This window comes from Diabrotica undecimpunctata, chromosome 1 (genome assembly GCF_040954645.1).
Source record: "Diabrotica undecimpunctata isolate CICGRU chromosome 1, icDiaUnde3, whole genome shotgun sequence".
Classification (NCBI taxonomy): domain Eukaryota; kingdom Metazoa; phylum Arthropoda; class Insecta; order Coleoptera; family Chrysomelidae; genus Diabrotica; species Diabrotica undecimpunctata.
Window position 1 is genome coordinate 84,443,263 of NC_092803.1, and position 20,429 is coordinate 84,463,691.

At 32.2% G+C, this 20,429-nt stretch overlaps 1 protein-coding gene across 1 annotated transcript in view; it reads left to right on the plus strand.

Moving 5' to 3' along the window:
* LOC140439493 (synaptic vesicle glycoprotein 2B-like) overlaps positions 1-17,617 on the plus strand; it is a 131,040-nt gene extending 113,423 nt beyond the window's left edge. Inside the window, exons 6-11 of the mRNA XM_072529444.1 lie at positions 3,250-3,413; positions 5,182-5,332; positions 5,547-5,661; positions 16,090-16,249; positions 17,181-17,308; positions 17,488-17,617. Coding sequence (XP_072385545.1) covers positions 3,250-3,413; positions 5,182-5,332; positions 5,547-5,661; positions 16,090-16,249; positions 17,181-17,308; positions 17,488-17,543 — 774 coding nt within the window. The 3' untranslated portion in view covers positions 17,544-17,617. The remainder of the gene's footprint in view (positions 1-3,249; positions 3,414-5,181; positions 5,333-5,546; positions 5,662-16,089; positions 16,250-17,180; positions 17,309-17,487) is intronic.
* Positions 17,618-20,429: the final 2,812 nt, after the last annotated feature.

Consider the following 20,429-nt stretch of genomic DNA (forward strand, 5'->3'; position numbering starts at 1 on the left):
TTTTAGTACGTGTGCTTTTCGTACAACGTCAATATTTTAGCTTATTTTACGTTGGGTTTGACTATTTAAATAGAAATTTTTCCATGTCACATGGACTATTGTAAAATTTAAATACCTGCTATTGTTAGAACTGTGTAGGCTAGGGTTTTTTCAGCTGGTCATAGACGTACTTTAAGGGTATTACATTATTGGTTTCGGTTTGTTAGATATTTAAACCATTTTCAAAGCATATTATATTTATACAAGTCTGTTTATTTTAGTAACGTTATTTATGGTTATTTTTGTCGTTATGATATGACCCAATAAATAGCAAGAAATAAAGAAACTCTTAAAATACATAGGTATTTAGTTAATGGTCTTTTGATAGTTTAGATAGAAAAAGTCGATTAGCGAAAGATGGTTTCTGATAAATGTGAACGCTATCTTAAATAGTATAAATTTCGATTTTGTTTGGAAAACACCAATGATTAATAAAATGGTTAATGGTCTTTAAATAGCCATTCATTAGCATCAGAAAATTTTTGTTTAGTCGATTATAAGCGAGTGAAGAGATCTGACACAGTTGTTTTTTGCAAGAGTGAATAGTGAGTTTATAGAATATGGAATTAACGTGTGATTATACACCAGTTAAAAAATTTAAGTTGAATCATTTATCACTTAACGAAAAGAGTGTTATTCTTAACGTCTACAATTATTTTAAGCAACACAATCCTTCCAATACTGTTGATACTATAGTTGAAATTTCGTCTAAAGTAATGGGATATTCAAAATCAACTGTATATAACGTTTTAAAAGAGGAAAAATCAGCTGGGATAACGCCACCCAAACCAAGACCAGGAAAACCAAAATTGTCAAAAATGAATGTGGATGAATTTTTCAAAAATGCAATTCGTAGAATGGTCCATTAATTTTTTTTAACAAACAAATACCAACTTTAGATAAAGTTTTACAAGCCATTACCGACGATCCCGATTTATCCACAATAAGTAGAGACAAACTTTGGAGAGTTTTGCATGAGTTAAACTTTAAGTATGAAAAAGTGGGCAGACAGTCAATGCTTATCGATTCCGAAGAAATTGTGTGTTGGAGACGAGACTACCTCAGAAAAATAAAAAAAATGAGGACAGAAAATAAGAACATTTATTATTTAGATGAAACGTGGGTTAATGAGGGGCATACTGTAGGGAGAGTTTGGAAAGACAAAACTATAAAAACATGTCGACAAGCATTTCTGGAAGGATATTCACCTGGTTTCAAGGAACCAACAGGTAAAGGTAGACGAATAACTGTTACCCATATAGGTAGTATGAATGGATTTCTCAAGGAGGGTTTACTTTTGTTTGAATCAAAAAAGACCTGTGATTATCACGAAGAGATGAACGGAGACGTGTTTGAAGAATATTTCGAACAGATGATTGAATTCATACCTAAAAATTCAGTTATTGTAATGGACAATGCAAGTCACCACTCCAGATTAGTTGAACGTTTACAAACTACTCAATGGAGGAAAGATGAAATTGCAATGTGGTTAACTTCTAAAAATTTAATCTTTGACGATACAATGACAAAAGCAGAATTATTAGAGCTTGCTAGAATTAATAAACAAAATTAGAAAAAATATGTCATTGAGGACATAGCCGAAAAACGAGGAATTGAAATACTTCGCCTACCACCGTATCATTGCGAGCTAAATCCAATTGAATTACAATGGGCCGAAGTTAAAAGTAACGTTGCTCGAAATATTACAACTTTTAAATTGCCAGATGTTACTATTCTTTTTCATAAATCTATATCCGAAGTAACGACTGAACATTGGCAAAAATGTATTAATCACGTTATGGATATTGAGAAAAATATGTGGGGGCTTGATCATATACATAATAGATAGCAGTATAGAACCTATAATAATTCATCCCGGATCGGATAACACTTCGTCTGAAATAGAATATGAGGAAGCTTAACTTTAAACTGTAGCTCAGAAGTTTATTTTACATTTGAATTAATTGCCGACAACTTCATTGTTTATTTTTTATTTATTTTTTATTGCTAATTTAATTTTAATTCTTATTTCCAATATTATTAGTATTAAGAATATTATTATTTATTAATATATAAAAACTTACAGTTTTTGTGTATGTATTTTACGTTTCAGTATAATTTATTGTATTTTATTATTTTATATTAACTGTATGTTTCACAAATAATAGAATTTTTATTCTTTTTATGTATATCTTTTTATTTTAAACCAGTATTGGATTGGATTAATTACTTTGTTCTAAATATCCAAATAAATTTAACCCAAATTTTTCTTTTAAGATTACGTTTTAGTTAGAAGATGTGCACGCCTATGTATTTCGAGGTGCGAAGATTAGTATTCTGAGAATTTACTCCAGCTTATTCTTCAAATATACTATAGGGTTGATCAATTTTTTCATTGTGGTATATATTTTACTTACTCCCAATCAGAGGTAAAATTTTAACACAGAGTAAAAATTTAACGTTATAATTTTATTCTAAAGTAAAAATTTCACGGAGTAAAAATTTAACGTTACAACGGAATTTTTTCTCATTTGAGGAGGTTGGATTAAAAGGATATATGTGTTTCTTAAATAACTATGACGTCTACGTTTTGCTCTGTCAATACTTTAGAAAGATGTTCTGATTTTGACCTGCTAATTTCTTCTACATATATTTAATTGTTATAGGTGAAGAGTTGGTCCATTATGTCTCGTCAAGTAGTGCTGGGAAGCATCGTTACAGTTTTTTATATCTCCCTTTGTCGTTACACCTTTCATCGTATTGCTAGTCAGAAGAGCATAATCTTTTTGACGCTAAATTATAGCTAGTAATTAGTTTCGATGTTATAACTACATAGTCTCAAGCAATTGCAATCTTAATGTGTTGCCTCTTAAAGCGCTTTTATGTGAAGTCAGAATATTCTGTTTGCAGTTTTGACTTATGACCATGTAAATAAAATATTTTTGGACAATTGAAGTAATGAGTTCAGTTTACATATTAATTAAACAATGGGATTCAAATAAATAATACAAATGGAGATTTTTTTACATTTGAATAAAACTTCCATTGCTATAGCTCCACTTCTATAACTTCCATAGCTTCCTAACGTGTTCCCATTAAACAAACGTGGTGTTTTCATTTTACAAATTAAAACCCTAATGAGTATTTTTATCCCTTTATTTCCCAATAATTTAATTAACCATGTGTAGAATTATTATATACACTTTTTAGGTGAAAAAACTGATTAACGAAGCAAAACAAAATTTCACCTCCAGTAGAATTGAAATGACGACAGCCCTAAAAAGTGGGTGGGATGAAATGAAGACAATTTTAAATAGACCTCATATCAATAATATGATTTTGGCCTCTTTTAATGCATTTTCTATTGTAATGAGGTAAGATTTAACGGAATTGGCATATCTACATACATATTGCAAATTAGTATGAGGTAATTAGAACATACTTCGTTTGTAAATTATTGATACCATGGTTTTATGACACAGCTACTTTGCATTTTATGTTATATCGTATTCAAAGTTTGTCGGTGTGGTCGTATTATTTTTTAAATTCTCGTACAAACTTGTAATCTTATGTCATAAAAATTATGCTATGATGCATGTTCAAACCGAGTATAGCTTATATGTTTATTGAGAAATTATATTTTAAATATACTGAATGATCTGTAGTAAAATATGAACTAAGTAAATCTTGGAACAAGAATGCTAAGCTGCTTTATTTTCTCAAATTTATCAGAAAATAAGGAAGCCTGGACGCAAAAAATACCGCACTTGATAAATTTAAGACATTTGAAAGGTGGTGTTATGCTAGGAATATTATGGTCTACAAAACTTACAAGCAAACAGCTGTGTCGCAGAAGTCAGGAAGATGACGAAATTCCCTTAAAAAAGAAAATTAAACTTTACTATCTTGGATACGTTATAAAAGGACCTAATTAGGGGCTACTATAAAAAAGGTTAAGTTCTTGGATGAAACCTTGATTGGTTTAGGTTATACATACGATAGTTTTGAAAACTTTAAGCAACGTTTTCCACACCAGCTGATGCTTGCAGGGATTGATTATTAACGGTTTTCTTATTGAATGCTAGTAGACAGATCCGATAGTTTTACTGGCTTCTATATGAGAAAAACAAAATAAAAACAGTAGTATCTTATTAAGAATGGAGAGCTGCGAACAGCGAGTTACAGTACTATGACCGCTACCATCCAGTAAGTTCCACCACGTGGATTCCAACACGGGGCTACCGCTTGAACATTCTGGACTAAATTGCGACGTATTGAACAGCAAGATCAGCAATTAATAAATTATAAAAACACCATGTTAAAATCAATATTTTTCAGTCTGATTTAAAATTATAGTCTGATTTAAATTATTATTGTTGTTACTAAAATCTTTGTAAGTCGAAATAAAAGTTTTAATTGTGAAGTTCAGTTTTTAAAAAAGTGTTTTTCCCAAGAACATTCATAATTAGCGTCTGACCGTAACTGGTCTCTAGGTAAGTAGATCAGATTGTGACAAATCCTACAACTTAACTAATGCTGTAATTGCATGTGAGATTACCTAAACAAAAAATTCAGTTAAACATAGTAACATTCAATATCTATAGAGGAAAAACTTTATAGGTTGGAAGGAAAATTTAAACATCTAAAATCTGAAATCACTGGACCAAGGTAAATAAAAACAAACAGCAAAAAGTGCATATCACTACAATCTGGGAACATACTTTACAAAAAGGCAGAGAAAATTAAAGTTTTTTTATGAAGTTTGACAAAAATAAAACAAGATCTGAAATAACATCAAAGAGAACATATAATAGAGATTATAGAAGAAAATAGAAGTTTAAGAGCTTAAGCTTAAGGTCCAGACTAAAACGAAAAAAGAACATGACGATAGAACATAAATAAAGCCAAATCAAAAAAATCAAAGCCCAAATAACGAAAATAATAATGATGTCTATAGTTTTAAAAATAGGCTGTCCTATACAACAAGGAAAAACTTAAAAAATACTCTAATCTTAGTTTGTTGCAAGAAAATATTTAATAACTCTATTTGTGAACTCGAAAACTAACTTAGTTTTCTATATAAACTATGTATGTAACTATTATTTCAAGAAAACCGGTTAGTTATTTTTTTTCTCTTTTTAGTTTAAACACGTTAAAGTTTTGGCTTCCGGGAATCTTCCAATCTATTAGTGACTACCAAAACAACCACAACGGTACCAGTAGTAGTATGTGCGTAATGCTAGGAGAGATGAGTAAACCAAAAAATATTACTTCTAGTCAAGAATGTTCAGTGGTAAGTAATTTTGATTTTTATCTAAAGTAGCAAAAAATTAATAATGAGCACAAAAGACAATTCCAAAGCAGATATTAAGTTTGGATTAACTAAAAATTGTAAGGCTTCCCATAATGTTCATCTATAAATACTTGTCATTTGGGACTTAAAATAAGCGATTTGATGAAGTGCACCATTCAACCTGCACAAAAAGCAATCTTCTTTATTTTTCTAGGATTTGGATAACTTTTCCGTTTACCTTAGGACCTTCATTGTAGCAGCTGCGAGAGTTGGAGTTTTTGTGGTAGCTGGGACTTTAGTCCGAATTGTAGGAGTAAAAAGACTGTGTAGTAAGTATTTATCAAATCTGCTGTACCACAAGATCAATTATTCAAAATATGTTCTAGATTTATGGTAAGACAGATGTATTGTTTTTGCAGTAAAAGTAATTTTAAACATACCCGGATATCGTCTAAAGCAGTGGTCGCCCCAGTTGTTTAGCAATAAGCACCTTTGATCTTTTTGAAACCTAGTGAAAGCTACCTTATAAATACAGTTGGGGTGGGGACCTGAGGGAGATAAGTGGGGGGTCTAAGAAATTTTGAAATTTATACACCTGAAAGTCACATTTTTCACTACTCTGGCAACTAAAAATTTGTTTTCACTCTTATGATATTCAGGAGATATATAAATAAATTTTAGGATACATTTAAAGAAGCAAATTTAAAATCTTACATTTATTATAGTTTATCTTAATGTTACAAAGAAAATTAAACTAAACTACTTAACTGAAGAAAGTTTTTATGAAGAAAAAGCAAATGTGTCATTAAACACCAAAAAGTTTAAATAAAGTAAACATGTATGAAAAATACAAGACAGACAATGAAACATTGAAAAATACTTGCCTAGGGAGAAGAGTAACATTTTTAACTATTTTTTAATATTAGATAAGTACGTCATTGATGACATCCGCACACACTCGACAAGATCTTCATCAACAAGTCAATTTCTGTACTTTTTTTTAACGATTTTCATGTTGCAGATAGTTGCTTCACACAAGTACGTTAAACTAAATAACGCTTTCTGGTCAAAATTTTTTTTACTTGGCTTGAGTTAACTTTACATTCACAGTCTGTTTTCTCAAGGCTTCTTCTTCAAGTGCCATCTTCGTTCCGAAGCTTGGCGATCATCAGGGCTATACGTATTTTCGAAACTGCTGACCGAAACAATTCGTTGCTGCTACAGCTATACCATTCCCGTAGATTCTTTAGCCAGGAGTTTCGTCTTCTTACTATGCACCTTTTTCCCGCTATTTTCCCTTGCATAATTATTCGAAGCAGTTCGTATCTTTCGCCTCTTGTAATGTGTCCCAAGTATTGTAGTTTTCGTTTTTTGATCGTAAATATGACTTCCTTTTCTTTATTCACTCTTCTCAAGACCTCGACATTTGTGACTCTCTCGGTCCATGATATTCTCAGGATTCTGCGATACATCCACAGTTCAAATGCCTCTAATTTTTTGGTATCAATCTTTTTCAACGTCCATGACTCCATTCCGCAGAACAGCACAGAAAGTACGTAACATCTCATCAGGCGAAGTTTCATTTCAAGGCTCAAATCTCTTCCGCAGAACACTCTCTTCATTTTAGTGAATATGGATCTGGCTTTTTCTATTCTTATTTTGATTTCTGCTGAGCTATCGTTGTCTTCATTTATAAAAGTGCCTAAATATTTGTATTTGCTCGATCGATAATTTCATTGTTTAAATATAAATTTTGGACATTTTGTGTTGATTTCGATATTACCATTTAGTTTTCTTTATGTTCAAAGATAGTCCATATTCTTCGCTGCAGTCTGCTATCTTATTCACCAATGTCTGTAGCTCTTCAAGTGTTTCTGCGATCAGAACGGTGTCGTTGGCAGATCTCAGATTGTTTAATCTAACACCATTTATTTTAATACCTACGGATTGCTCAGAGAGTGTTCTATTCATTACGTCTTCGGAATAGAGATTAAACAGGGTTGGTGACAGTATACACCCTTGTCTCACACCTCGCTTTATTTCAATTTCTTCAGTGCTATTATTCTCTACTCTCACTACTGCTTTCTGATTGTAGTGCATATTTGCTATTAGTCGGATGTCTCGTTTATCTAAATTCTTTTCTGTCAGGAGTCTGATTAGGTGATCATGCCGCACTTTATCAAAGGCATTGTTGTATTATATGAAACACATGAATACATCTTGATTTATGTCAAGACATCTTTGAGACATGACGTTCAGTGCAAACAACGCCTCTCTTGTTCCAAGTCCATTTCGGAATCCAAACTGGGTATTATTGATGTCCATTTCCAGTTTTCTGTGTACTCTAGAGTGTATAATTTTCAGGAAGATTTTCAGTACATGGCTCATCAGACTGATTGTACGGTAATCACTACATTGTTTGGCATTTATCTTTTTTGGTATAATAATAAAGGTGGATAAAAGCCATTCTTGTGGTATTTTTCCTGATGTATAAATGCTATTGAAAAGTTCAACTAAAATGTGAATCGAGTCTTTTTCTATTAGTTTAAGGATTTCCGTTGATATTTCATCTGGACCTGGGGCTTTACCATTTTTCATTCTTTTTAGTGCGTACATTACTTCTTCTTCCGTTATTTCTGGACCTTCGTCTCCTTGTATGTTACTTAGCTCAGATTCTTGTCTATCATCTGCAAAGAGTTCTTCAATATAGTTTTTCCATGTCTTCAACTGTTCTTCTAGTTCTGTCATTATGTTTCCGTTGACATTATACAGGGTATTTGGCTGCTTACGTTTTTGTGTATCTGCAAGTTCTTTCACTTTTTTATGTACATTAAAAATATCATGTTTTGCCTGCAATTGCTCTATTTCTTCACATTTTCTTTTATAAAAATCTTCTTTTGCTATTCTCATTTCTATTTTGATTTCTTTCTGTATTTGTTTATACCTTTGTTCGTTTTTTCCTTTCATTATTTTCCGATTGTCCATGAGAAGAAGGATCTTATCAGTCATCCACCTTTGCTTTATTTTTGGTTTTTCTTTAGTCAGAATTTTCTTCGCAGGACCTGTTATCGCCATTTTTACGTTTTGCCATTTTTTATCTATGTTGTTCGTTGGCTGAGATGTTTCTTTTTCATGAAGTATTTTCAAATTATTATTAATACATTTTTGCAGTTTCTCCTTTACCTCCAGGTTACATAAATGACTGACGTCTATCTGATTTGCTCTTCTTTTCTGCTCTAATGTTTTTAGTTTAATACTCATTTGCGCTATTAGAGGGTTATGGTCTGAAAAGACATTTGCGCCTGGGTAAGCTTTAACTGATTTTAAGGAGTTTCTGTAGTTTGAAGAATGTATTAGATACAATCATGTTATTCTACTGGCAGAATTGAAGTAGTCAGTCACCTCGTTCATTTCTTTTACCGAGTCCGTATTCTCCTACATGCTTGCCACTTTTTCCTTTACCAATTTTTGAGTTAAAATCACCTAGAATTACGGTGATGTCTCGTGGTTTCGTTGATTTTAATACTTGATTGATTTCTTCGTAAAATTGTTCAATTTGGTCCTCGGATTTATCTGCAGTAGATGCATAGATCTGTATGATATTTAGTTTACTTGTGTTTGTTTGTAGTTGGAGAAATAAGAGCCGATCTGATACTGGAGTAAAATATACTGCATCATAGACTTAGATACGAAAACTGCTACGCCGTGTCTGTGTTGAGTACTACTGTTTCCGGAGTAATATACCATGCCATTTGTTGTCGAAAGGTCTCAAGGCTTGAGACAACATAATTCAAAGTGAAGTCCTGCTAAAAATCAATTAATTCCATTTCTAATGAAGCACTGTTTCCTTAAAAGTGCTCTATAATACAAACTGCAAAGTCTCCAGCATCAATCTTCATAAGAGGAAATTTTACAATTTATGCTAATATTAAGATTTTTTAAAGTCTTGGAAGTGAGAGTTAAATTTATGTTTATGTCCGAAATAACTTCGATCATTGTCTTGTTTGTCAAGTATATCCTTCAAACATGTAAAATGTTTTAATTCATCTAGGATAAGATTATTTTCCCAGAGATTAAGCTTTTTTGAAAACCACAAAACAGCTGAAGTGTTTCACTGAGTTCTTTGTACTTTCCCTGGACCTGCAAGTTGAGGCAATTGAACTTTTCTATGATATCTACAGGAAACGTAAAATCTCATTACCAAACTGAGTCCTATAGTTCAGGAAATGATTCTTCTTGTTCTTTTAAAAACATTACTAAAACAGGAAACAGCTCATTAACATGCTGCAAAACTTTGTCTCTGATAAGCCAACGTAGTAGTAAATCATCATACTGGAAATCCAGTTCATCAGTTAGTTTTCAGAATAAATGTATCAGAAATATATAGACCCTCACTTTGTTTACTACTTTCACAACAGTTTGCATAACATCAGTGATTGACGACTGGTTCAAAATCTGGCTTAAATACCATCAAAAATGTAAGAAGATGAACAATAAATTTTAGAGTTTAATAAGCAATGTAATAAATTACAATTCGAAGTACCACCCACTAACGTTGGAATAAAATGATACAAGCATTCAAAAATATGTAATTTAATGACTAGCTTTGTTACTGTAACTAAATATTAAGATCTGGTCAAAGTTTTTTCGTAGAGTTGTTATATTTAAACCTCCTATGTACTGTGCGATTCGCACAAGTCTGCGAAGTACAAAACACTATAGCACTGTTACAGTTTTTAAGTCACTAACTAGGACATAAACTAAGGATGTTTTCTTTACTTTAATAAACTTAATTAACAACAAACGCTTGCGAAACGTGTAGCTGTTAAACTATAAGCGAGAAACACAACTATATAAAATACGCGAGAGTTAACAATCTAAACTAAAAAAAGAATGTTGGTTTCTAAGTTGATACTAACTAATAAACGCAGCGTCTACCCTGGGTGAATTCTAACTTTTTACTAACTACATTCGAATTATAATTGCAATGCCTACCAAGGGGTTGGTGGGGGACAACTTCGAAATTTCTCTTGGTTAGGTAAAACCACATTTTTAATGTTTGTTACCCAGGATTTCCTGAGTACAAGTTTTGGGTGGGTAAAATCATCTTCTGAAGGTAAAAATTATTTTACTACCAGAGGCGTAACAACACTTGAATACATTGCTGTAAGCATTTCTTACAGAAATTTATCCAATCAGTGAGGCTTAAAAACTTCCCACACAATGTTTGCTGATAATATGTATAATGTATAATACAATGATATGGAAGAAACTCAGGAACGTTACTTTCTTTGAGCTACTTCCCAATGCCCACCATTGATGGAGCTCCATCGGTTAATGAATCTACCCAAGTATTCAGATACTTTCAGAGTGTACCCAAGTATTTACTGGTACAAATATGTCCTGTCCTATGGTAAGACACAAAAGCGGTATCATTTTTACCAACTCTTCTATGGTAGCTAAGTTAAGAAAGCCATTCGTACAAAAAAAGCTAACTGAGCTGTATCAACGACATTGATCGTTGCAGAGAAAAATAACTGCAAATATCTAGGTCGGTTTTAAGTTGTAAGACTATCATATAGCTTATAATTTCAACTCTGCTCATGACTGTGTTTGCACAGAGTTGTATATATTTAATGGCAGATATTATTTCTAGTTTATTGTTGAAACTATCAGATAAGCTATCGCCAGCGTCTAAAAAGCATCTTTAATGAGCCTCTCATCTTCGAATGGATTTTTGTTTTGTGCAATATACTGTGGTCCAACTACTTTATTTTTATTTATTTTTTAAAATTTTTGAGCAACTTCGCCGTTTGTTATTTTTGTGATCATTTAGTGATGTTTATATAGTTTTATCTTCCTATTTATTTCTTCTGGAACTTCGTTCGAACTACCAAACTATATGTGTCTTTATTCTTAAATTTCTTTTTTCTTCTGGTTTTTTCAGGTATTTCAATAGCAGTGTCTTTGATAATGTATATTCCTCTAAATTATATTATGACTTTCTTTCATGTTCCAGCTTATTTTCTTTACTATTTTTGCCATGAATGGACCTTGTTTTTCACTTTTTAACATCCACCACTTGATTTTTTTTTGGCTCACAGCCTCACTAACTACTACCTTGTAGTCCTTACATTCACATATATCTTCTTTTCTTGTCATAAAATAGTCTCTTTAAGAGTAATTTTGTCCACTTTTGTACGTTATAAGTTAACTTTCTCGCTATTGAAAGAATACCTATGTTAACAATCGTCATATCTAATGTTGCAAAAAAATACTTGCGCAGTAGTTGAGCACTATGAAAACACCGGTCATATGCTAGACTATAACAAAGCTCACATTTTGGCACAGACTGACAACTACAAAAGTAGATTATTTCTTGAGATGTATCACATTAACAAAAATAAAAACACTTTAAATTATAAAACGGACACTGGACAGTTAAGTAACATATATTGTAATATATTGAACAAAATTTATAAATATTCAAAATAGCCAACATTTATCTTAATAACAACTAACCTTAATATTTCATCAAAAAAATATCATTCTTCTAACGTTTCCTTTATTGTTATTTTTATTTTTACATTTGAAGTAATTTTAATTTTTTTTATCGTATTGCTGTAACGAACGTGCTTAAGACAATTTAATCTTGACATTCAATATTTTACATACTTCAATGTCAGTTTTTATTTGTTAAATCTTTTAATTTTCTGGGTCTTTTAAATGTATTTCTAGGTACGTCAATTTTGTAATGTTCAAATTGTTTTACAGTTTACTCCTGATGAAGCTATTAAATAAATATCGAAATATTGAGTTTCCTAGAAAAAACAAAGATTTTTATTAGAGAAATACATACATTTAAGGGGATGGTTAGGTTGGGATGTGATTCTCGAGAAATAAGGGTTCATTTTGTAATAATTTCACCACTGCAAATAGGTAGCAACGCATAGGTTGATGTAAATGATAATAAAACACATTGCTTGATGTGGTGTATTCAGATGAAAAATAAAACAATAAACATTATTAAAACTACATTATACAGATACGCACATGTTGATTGTTATATAGACAATATGACAATGCCAATGAATATGGCAGACAACCGTTGACAGCATCCCACGTCACAATGGTTGACAGGGTTGCCAAGTATAATCTTGTTACATCCTCCCCCTTTGGATCAGACGTAGAAGATGACTGATACAAAACATGTATGATTCTACATTCTACATTCTTCGTAGTTAAGTCTGAAACAGGTTTGGATATACCTACGAAGTTTTACACAAAACGTCGAAACCAACTACAAGTTTGTAAAAATGATAAAACATGTTTAACATTGCGTGGTATAGGCATGTCAGCAATTGCTGATATCTTCCCAGGTTCAGGAGCGATCCCTTTGGCGTCAGAAGGTGTCCTAAATGCTTGAAGAGCGCACAAAAGTACATTTCGCCCTATTTACACACAATTTAAATACTTGCAATCTTTGAAACACATTAGTTAGATCGTTGATATGATTTTCAAACGAACTAGATAGAATAATAATATCATCTAAATATGCCAAAATAGTGACACTTATTAATCCGCTACGAAAACGATCAATAAGCCTTTGGAAAGTAGCAGGCGCGTTTCGGAGACCAAAAGGCATACGATTAAATCTAAAAATACCAAAAGCAGTAATAAAAGAAGTTTTATCTCGATCTGATGGACGAACACTTATTTGATGATAACCACTTTTCAAATCTAGTGTTGTCATAAATAGTGTCTGTGTTGTCGCATGCAACAGATCGTCCATCCTCGGCAGAGGATACCTATCTGGTACAGTTATTTCGTTGAGGCGTCTGTAATCGACGCACATGCGAAAAGTACCGTCTTTTTTAGGAACGAGCACAGTAGGTGCAGCATAAGCTGAGTCGGATTCATCAATGATTTCCATTTCCAATAAATGATGGATTTCATTTTTGAGTATTTCAGCTTTCTGAGGAGTTGTCCTATAAGGAGACACAGCGATTGGAATATCACTGGTTAAATTAATACAATGTTCAGCAAATGGTGTATGTTCATTATGTTTCATAAAAACACCACTGTACTGATTTATCAAGCATTGTAAGGTACTACGATCAGAAGTATTTAACTGTGAGGCTTCGTCCTGTCGTAAAGTGAGTTCAAGAAGGTTAATTGAAGCATTGCAGGAGTTAGGTTCCCGTAATAATTGATGTTGAATATTAGGAGAATCAGCAAATGAGAATTTCATTTGAGTGATATTACTAATAATATCAGTATTTTTTAAGAAGTCTATGCCAAGAAGAGTTTTAGCTGATGTGTGCTCAGGAAATGCAACAAAAGTTGTAGGTATGGACCTATCTAATAGGAGAACCAAACATTCAAAAATATGTGCTGTTACTGTGCGGCTTACGGCGTCAGCAAGCACTAAACTCATTTTCTTGGAAACATAGTGTAGACCTTTGTTTAAAAAATGATTGTGTAGCTTAATTCCAGCTATAGTACATTTTGCTCCAGTATCAACATACTTATGCGAAACCATTCAAACCTAAGACACTTATTGGTAAGAGGGGGCGATTATTCAAATTGTTAGTTTCTGCTAAAAGAAACTCTACAGAAGAGGCTGCTTCTGTGGTAATAGGATTTACAGAAATTTCACAGTTAGGACAATTAGTGCGAACCTAACAAACTACACTGGAAGAACGTTGAGGAGGTACATTTGAATTGCTAGGATTCGTATATAGACGATTAGGAGGTACATACGTGCTAACAATCATTAGAATTAGATTGTTTAGTCTTTTGACTAATATTGCTAAATTTTCTGCATTCTGACTGAATATGGCCAAAATGTTTCCAAAACGTACACTTCGATTTGAATTTTATTTTGCGAGGGTCCTTTTTTGGATTTGATTGAGGTTTTTGTCGATGATCAGAGTCGGTAGCAACTAAACCTTCCTTTAAGGATGCTTCGATTTCTCGAGATTCCATTAAAAGTTCCTTAAAGTTTTAAAATTTATTTCTTGGTAGCCTTTTTCGTAATTTGCGTACCAGTAAGCCATAAACCATATCCAACTGAACCTCTTCAGTTAGGGTATAAGGTAATTGTGCAAGCAAAGCTCGAATATGGGAAACAAATAATTCAGTAGGTTCACTAGAATTTTGTTCACGCGAGAATACTTCTCGAAATATTAAATGAGGCGGAATTTTTTTCGAATAGGCATCGTTTAAGGCCTGTACAGCATCTTCCCATGTGAGAACTGTATTTTTAATACCTTGCCACCATGTAGCAGCAAAACCATTAAGCAGCATGGATAAACCACGAAGAGCATTCTCATCACTTATTTGGGAGCAGTCCTTAAAAGTGATTATTAAATTTCCACCTGACATATGTGTAGGAGTTCTCGTAAGATCTCTGATTTGTACCAAAAGATCTTCAGATACTTGTTTATTAGAATTAGTAAGCACTGAAAGTAAAGATTGAAACTAATCTTGAGACATTGTCATCATAGTAGGAGCAGAACACTCTCCTGTAAGATTTTGTGAATTGGCTTTCTGCATTGTTCAAGATATAACAGACAACGAAATATCACTAAATATGCAATAAAATTATTTTATTGTAAAACTGAAATTGAAAATTGAAACTTATTGAAAAAGTTGTATAATTATATATTTTAATAGAAAATCTGAACAAATTGGATAAAATTTTACAATTGGCAACAAAATGTTGAAAAAATTTGAAGAACTACGAAATTAGGTTAGACATAGGCAACACTGCGTAGAACGACAAACGAAAACGACATGATCACGTCGATCCAAAATCGATATGCCGGCATGGACAAGCGTAAAACCGCGCGAAATGGATGGTGCCATTCTGTGAAAGTAGAGTTAATGATTCAAAAAAATACTTACAGCGAAATCTACGGTATCAAAAGCACTTTAACACTTACGAAATAATGTTCATTCTCGGCCACTAGTTGGGACGCCAGGTTTAAGGGGATGGTTAGGTTGGGATGTGATTCTCGAGAAATAAGGGTTTATTTCGTAATAACTTCACTGCAAATAGGTAGCAACGCATAGGTTGATGTAAATGATAATAAAACACATTGCTTGATGTGGTGTATTCAGATGAAAAATAAAACAATAGACATTATTAAAACTACATTATACAGATACACACATGTTGGTTGTTATATAGACAATATGACAATGCCATGCCAATTAATATGGCAGACAACCGTTGACAGCATCCTACGTCACATGACGTCACAATGGTTGACAGGGTTGCCAAGTATAATCTTGTTACATACATATATATATATATATATATATATATATATATATATATATATATATATATATATATATATATATATATATATATATATATATATATATACTCACATATATATACATACATTTATTTGCATTTTACTAAATCTGGTGTATAATAGAGCTACCCGTCACAACAAACAAAATTATTCAAACCAATTTGGTCGTCAACGTTCGATAATTGGGAATACTACTAAAAAAAGATACAGGGTATCCGAGAGTGACAGAAAAAAATATTAGAAGGATACATGAGAAAATTATTCCCGAGCTGTAAAAAATACTACACCATTATAAGATTCTTAGTAAAGATACGAATCAATAAAACTTACAGTTGGATGAATGTGTTATTTCATCATCAAGTTTATTATTGCAATAATAAACCAAAGGTAAACATATAAATTAAACACGTTTTTTCTCTTTTCTTTTAGTTATTTTAACATTCATTAGTGCCACATGTATGTTTTGCATTTACTTTGCTAGGAGTTCACTAGCTGTAACCATTTTATCGGCAGCTGGAACAGCTGTTGGAAGTGTACCGGAAAACCTATTACTGACTATAACTTTAGAATTGTTCCCAACAACTTTAAGGTAAGTTAGTGTTTTTTGCTGATTGATTAGAATATATATCAACCCATTTATATGTTAAAAAGAAGTATTTGCACTGAGCACCCACATGAAATGTAGCAGGTACAGAACATACCCTTGAACACTATATATCGACAAGCGATGTAAATGAGTCGAACAAATAAATAGCTGATAAACTAGCACAATCATGATTCTGTCCAATCATTAAACGAAATTTAAAGATTGTTTTAGAAACAATACCATAATAAAAGAAAGAAAATAATTACAAAGTGAAAGAAACATTGATCCACAACAAATAAGGGCACTTAATAAAGAAATATCGAATGCCAAGAGAAGAGATATTAGAAAATTTCAAAACAAAAGAATTGTACAAACGATAGAATAAAATAGAAGCGTGAAAGTAATGAAATGAAAAGTAGCACTAAGTAGAAATGAAATCTAAGCGATAAATGTGGTAATGTAACAACAAACAGAGAATCAATAATAAAAATAGTTTAAGAATTCTACAAGATGTTGTATACCTATAACAAACCAACATTGACATAAATCACATCCACAGATAAAAAGTACAAAACCAAGATACTCTGCCCATTCTTAATTTTACAAACACATCTGAATGTAAACTATAAGGGACACAATAATGAGGAAATCATTATTGGGCATAACTTGGAGTCACAGAATAGGAAACGAAGTGACACGGTAAATTCGTAGAATTGATGTATATGATATTATATAGCACATAGTTAAACTTAAATGTAGGTGGGTAGAACATATATTCAGAATTAAATACAATGGACTAGAAAAACTTTAGAATGGAAATCAAGAGTGAATCCGGGAAGTAGGTATCCCAAAAAGATTGACTGACATTAAGATTGTCTTTTTTATAAATTATAAATTTAGATCTATATAGTAACTAATTTGTGTTTATTTTTAGAACAATAGCGTTATCAATTCATCTAACAGCACAGCGTTTCGGTACTACTCTAGGAAATGCAATTTTTCCCTACTTAGTTCAGATGGGATGCTTACCTCCATTTTTATTTATAGGAATATTTGCATCTGGTAAGGAAACTTCTATATTTCAATAATATTTAAGAGCTATATTTTTAAAGCATTCTAAAAATATGTAAATCTTTGTGTAATAATTCTTGTAACTATGTTTTTGACCTAAAAAATTAGGATAGTTTTTGATAAATTTATATTTAAATTAAAATATATTTATAATGTATATTTTGTTTTAGCCACTGGACTATTATCAATGCTGTACTCAAATACAGAAAACAAACCATTAGTTTAAGATTTTAATTTATTTTAAAACATTAAGTAGGAATATATTTTTTAGAATAAAATGACTTGTTTCAATTTCAACATAGATATTCCTTAAAAATCATTTTTTATTAATATTAAAAAATAAGTTCAAACCTTCTTCTATCCTTTGAGTATGTTAGGCTTATTTTATTTTAAAACATTGTTTTTTATTTGATAATAAAGCGCTCATTTGCGGAAGCTCATGCGGACCCTGTTGACTGCCGAAGCCGCTCTAAATAATTCTTCACTATTACATACAAACCATTCCCTCAAGTTTTTAAGCCGGGATTTTCTTATACTCACCACAGGTCTAAGTAATCAAGTTTTCGTCTTTTAATAGTTAATATTATTTCCACTTCATTTTCCATCCATCTAGTTCCACGTTTGACATTCTTTGAATCCATGATAGGATTCTTCTGTAATACCAAAATTCAAATGACCCAACTTAATTATATGCACTTATTATTTTAGTGCGTAAAGCTGTGCATTTAAGTACTAGTGCATAATTATTTAGTATTCAAGCCATAAAAAAGAGTAGAGAAAACGTAACACCGAAGCATCCTTGGGCGTAGGTCTAACGTTATATATTGACAACAAAGACAAATTTGATGTTTCTATCTATCTATGTTCCCAAGTATTTGTAGGTATACACACTCTCAATTACAGCATCTTCAATAATCGATTGGATGTTTGCATCTGCTGATTTAGTCATGGCTATACATTTAGTTTTCTTCAAATTAATATTCAGCTCGTTAAGAAATTTTGCGATTGCAGACTCATTAGTTTAATGAACTATGCCGTTAAAATATTATTGCATATCCTTCTAAACAGAATTAGCAATACATCTGAAGAAATATTTTGTTAAGAGCAGTGTGGGTTCAGAAGGTGCCTTGGAACTAGGGAAGCACTTTTTTCTATGGAAACACAACGATATGTTGGGAAGTAAGAAAACACATATACATGTGCTTCATGGATTTTGAAAAGGTATTGGATTACGTACAGCATACCAAATTAATTACCGCCTTAAAGAGCGTTCAAATAATAAAGACATCAAACTTACTGCCAAATTTTACTGAAAGTAAACAGACATTATTAGTACAAACGACAGAGAATCAGACAGTTGTATATTCTGTCGTACCCCCTTTAATGTGTATTATAAGAATATATGTATGGACGCTTTAAAAAATCAAAAGTAATTATCGTAGGAGAAATAATTAAAAATATCAGATATGCCAACGATACTGTGATTCTAGCTGGAAACATCGACGACCTTCAGAAACAAATCAATACAGTTGACATAGAATGAGAAAATTTAGCTGTCTTTAAACATCCACAAAACTAAATATATGGTTACAAGTAAAGTATGGTGACCAATGTTTTTCCTAAGGCTACGAAAGTATCTGCCTGTTGCACCACCACTGAAATACTCGAGGGGACCTATCAAATTAAGTTACCGCCTGGATGTAAACTACGAACCAATAACGAAGTTACACCAATTCCAAGACAACAATAATTAAAGAAGAACCACTAACATTATCAAAAGTCAAGATTACGACTATTCCAAACTGTTGGAATATCTCCAACCTAAAGTTACTTTGTTCCCTTTTAGGGGAGAGTAACATAAGATGGGACACTTTTTTTGTTCCAACGAATTTTAAACAATCATTAAGGCAAATGAAAAAACAAAATATGGAAACAGAAACTTTATAACATTGACAAGAAACATTTTCATAGATAATATGTAAAAAAACAAAACTTTTTTTTCTAATTTAAAATGCAAAAAACTTTGCAAATGTCCCATTTTAGGCAACCTATATCCTAAAATGGGACATGGGGTTACTCAAAAAGGGACACTAAGTACAACAGTTGATACATGTGAAATAAAGTTCATCTAAAATTCCACAAGTTTCATTTGCCCAAAGGCAACAGTTTTTGCACTGATACCAGTCCTCTTTGCTAGATGCGTAAATACATTTACACACTGCACACAACTCCTTTTCTTCGCGCTCTTTTTTTTGTTCTGAGTCTAGCTTTCTTTTGCCTTTTCCACTTTTATTTTTTGTATTTTCATTCGCTTCAAGTTCATTTTTATACGGAGACTCAGTAAGAATGGTTGATGGTAGGGACCTATTAGAATTCATTTTCTTTTTTCTGCTCCGGGCTACTGGAACAGGACTTATCTGCAATATGCTGATATGCTTTTTCTGAGATTTTTCACTTTCGTCCTGGATTTTTGATGTTGAAGGTTGTGGATTATTTAAGATTCCAGCGTTTTCCTTTGATTTTTTCTTATTCGGGATATTTAGTGACTGATCTTTACCCAGAATGGACACTTCATTGGTGTTACTTTCAATAACTAGAGGGGGAGGGGCTTCAGTTCTGTCGTTTTCTTCCAAAGGTAATTCTGTCGTTTTACTTGGGGCAAATTCGTATTCCTGAAATATGTCGGGGTTGTATGACCATATGCCAGCTGCTCTAAAACCATTCATAGCAGTTTTAACAGAGGCTGCCTGTGAAAAAGCATCAGTTACCGCTGCAGCAACCTGATATATGCCAAAAGTACGTCCAGGGTGGTTTTTCATCCATCTATTTAGCCCAGCGTCGTAGAATGTCATAAAAGGTTTAAAAAATGACACATCTAATGGCTGCATTTTGTGCGTGCAATGAGGAGGCAAGCTTAAAAGGATAAGATGGTTTTCTCTTGCAAAATTGATTACGTCTAAGCTTTTGGTGTGCGAGACATGACCGTCTAATATTAATAGGACTGGTTTTTCGGCAGTAGGTCTTACATTATCCACAAAATATTTCAAATATTTCAAAAAAACGTCGCGGTCCATCCAGCCCTTATCTTGAGCAAATGCTACACTTCCATTGG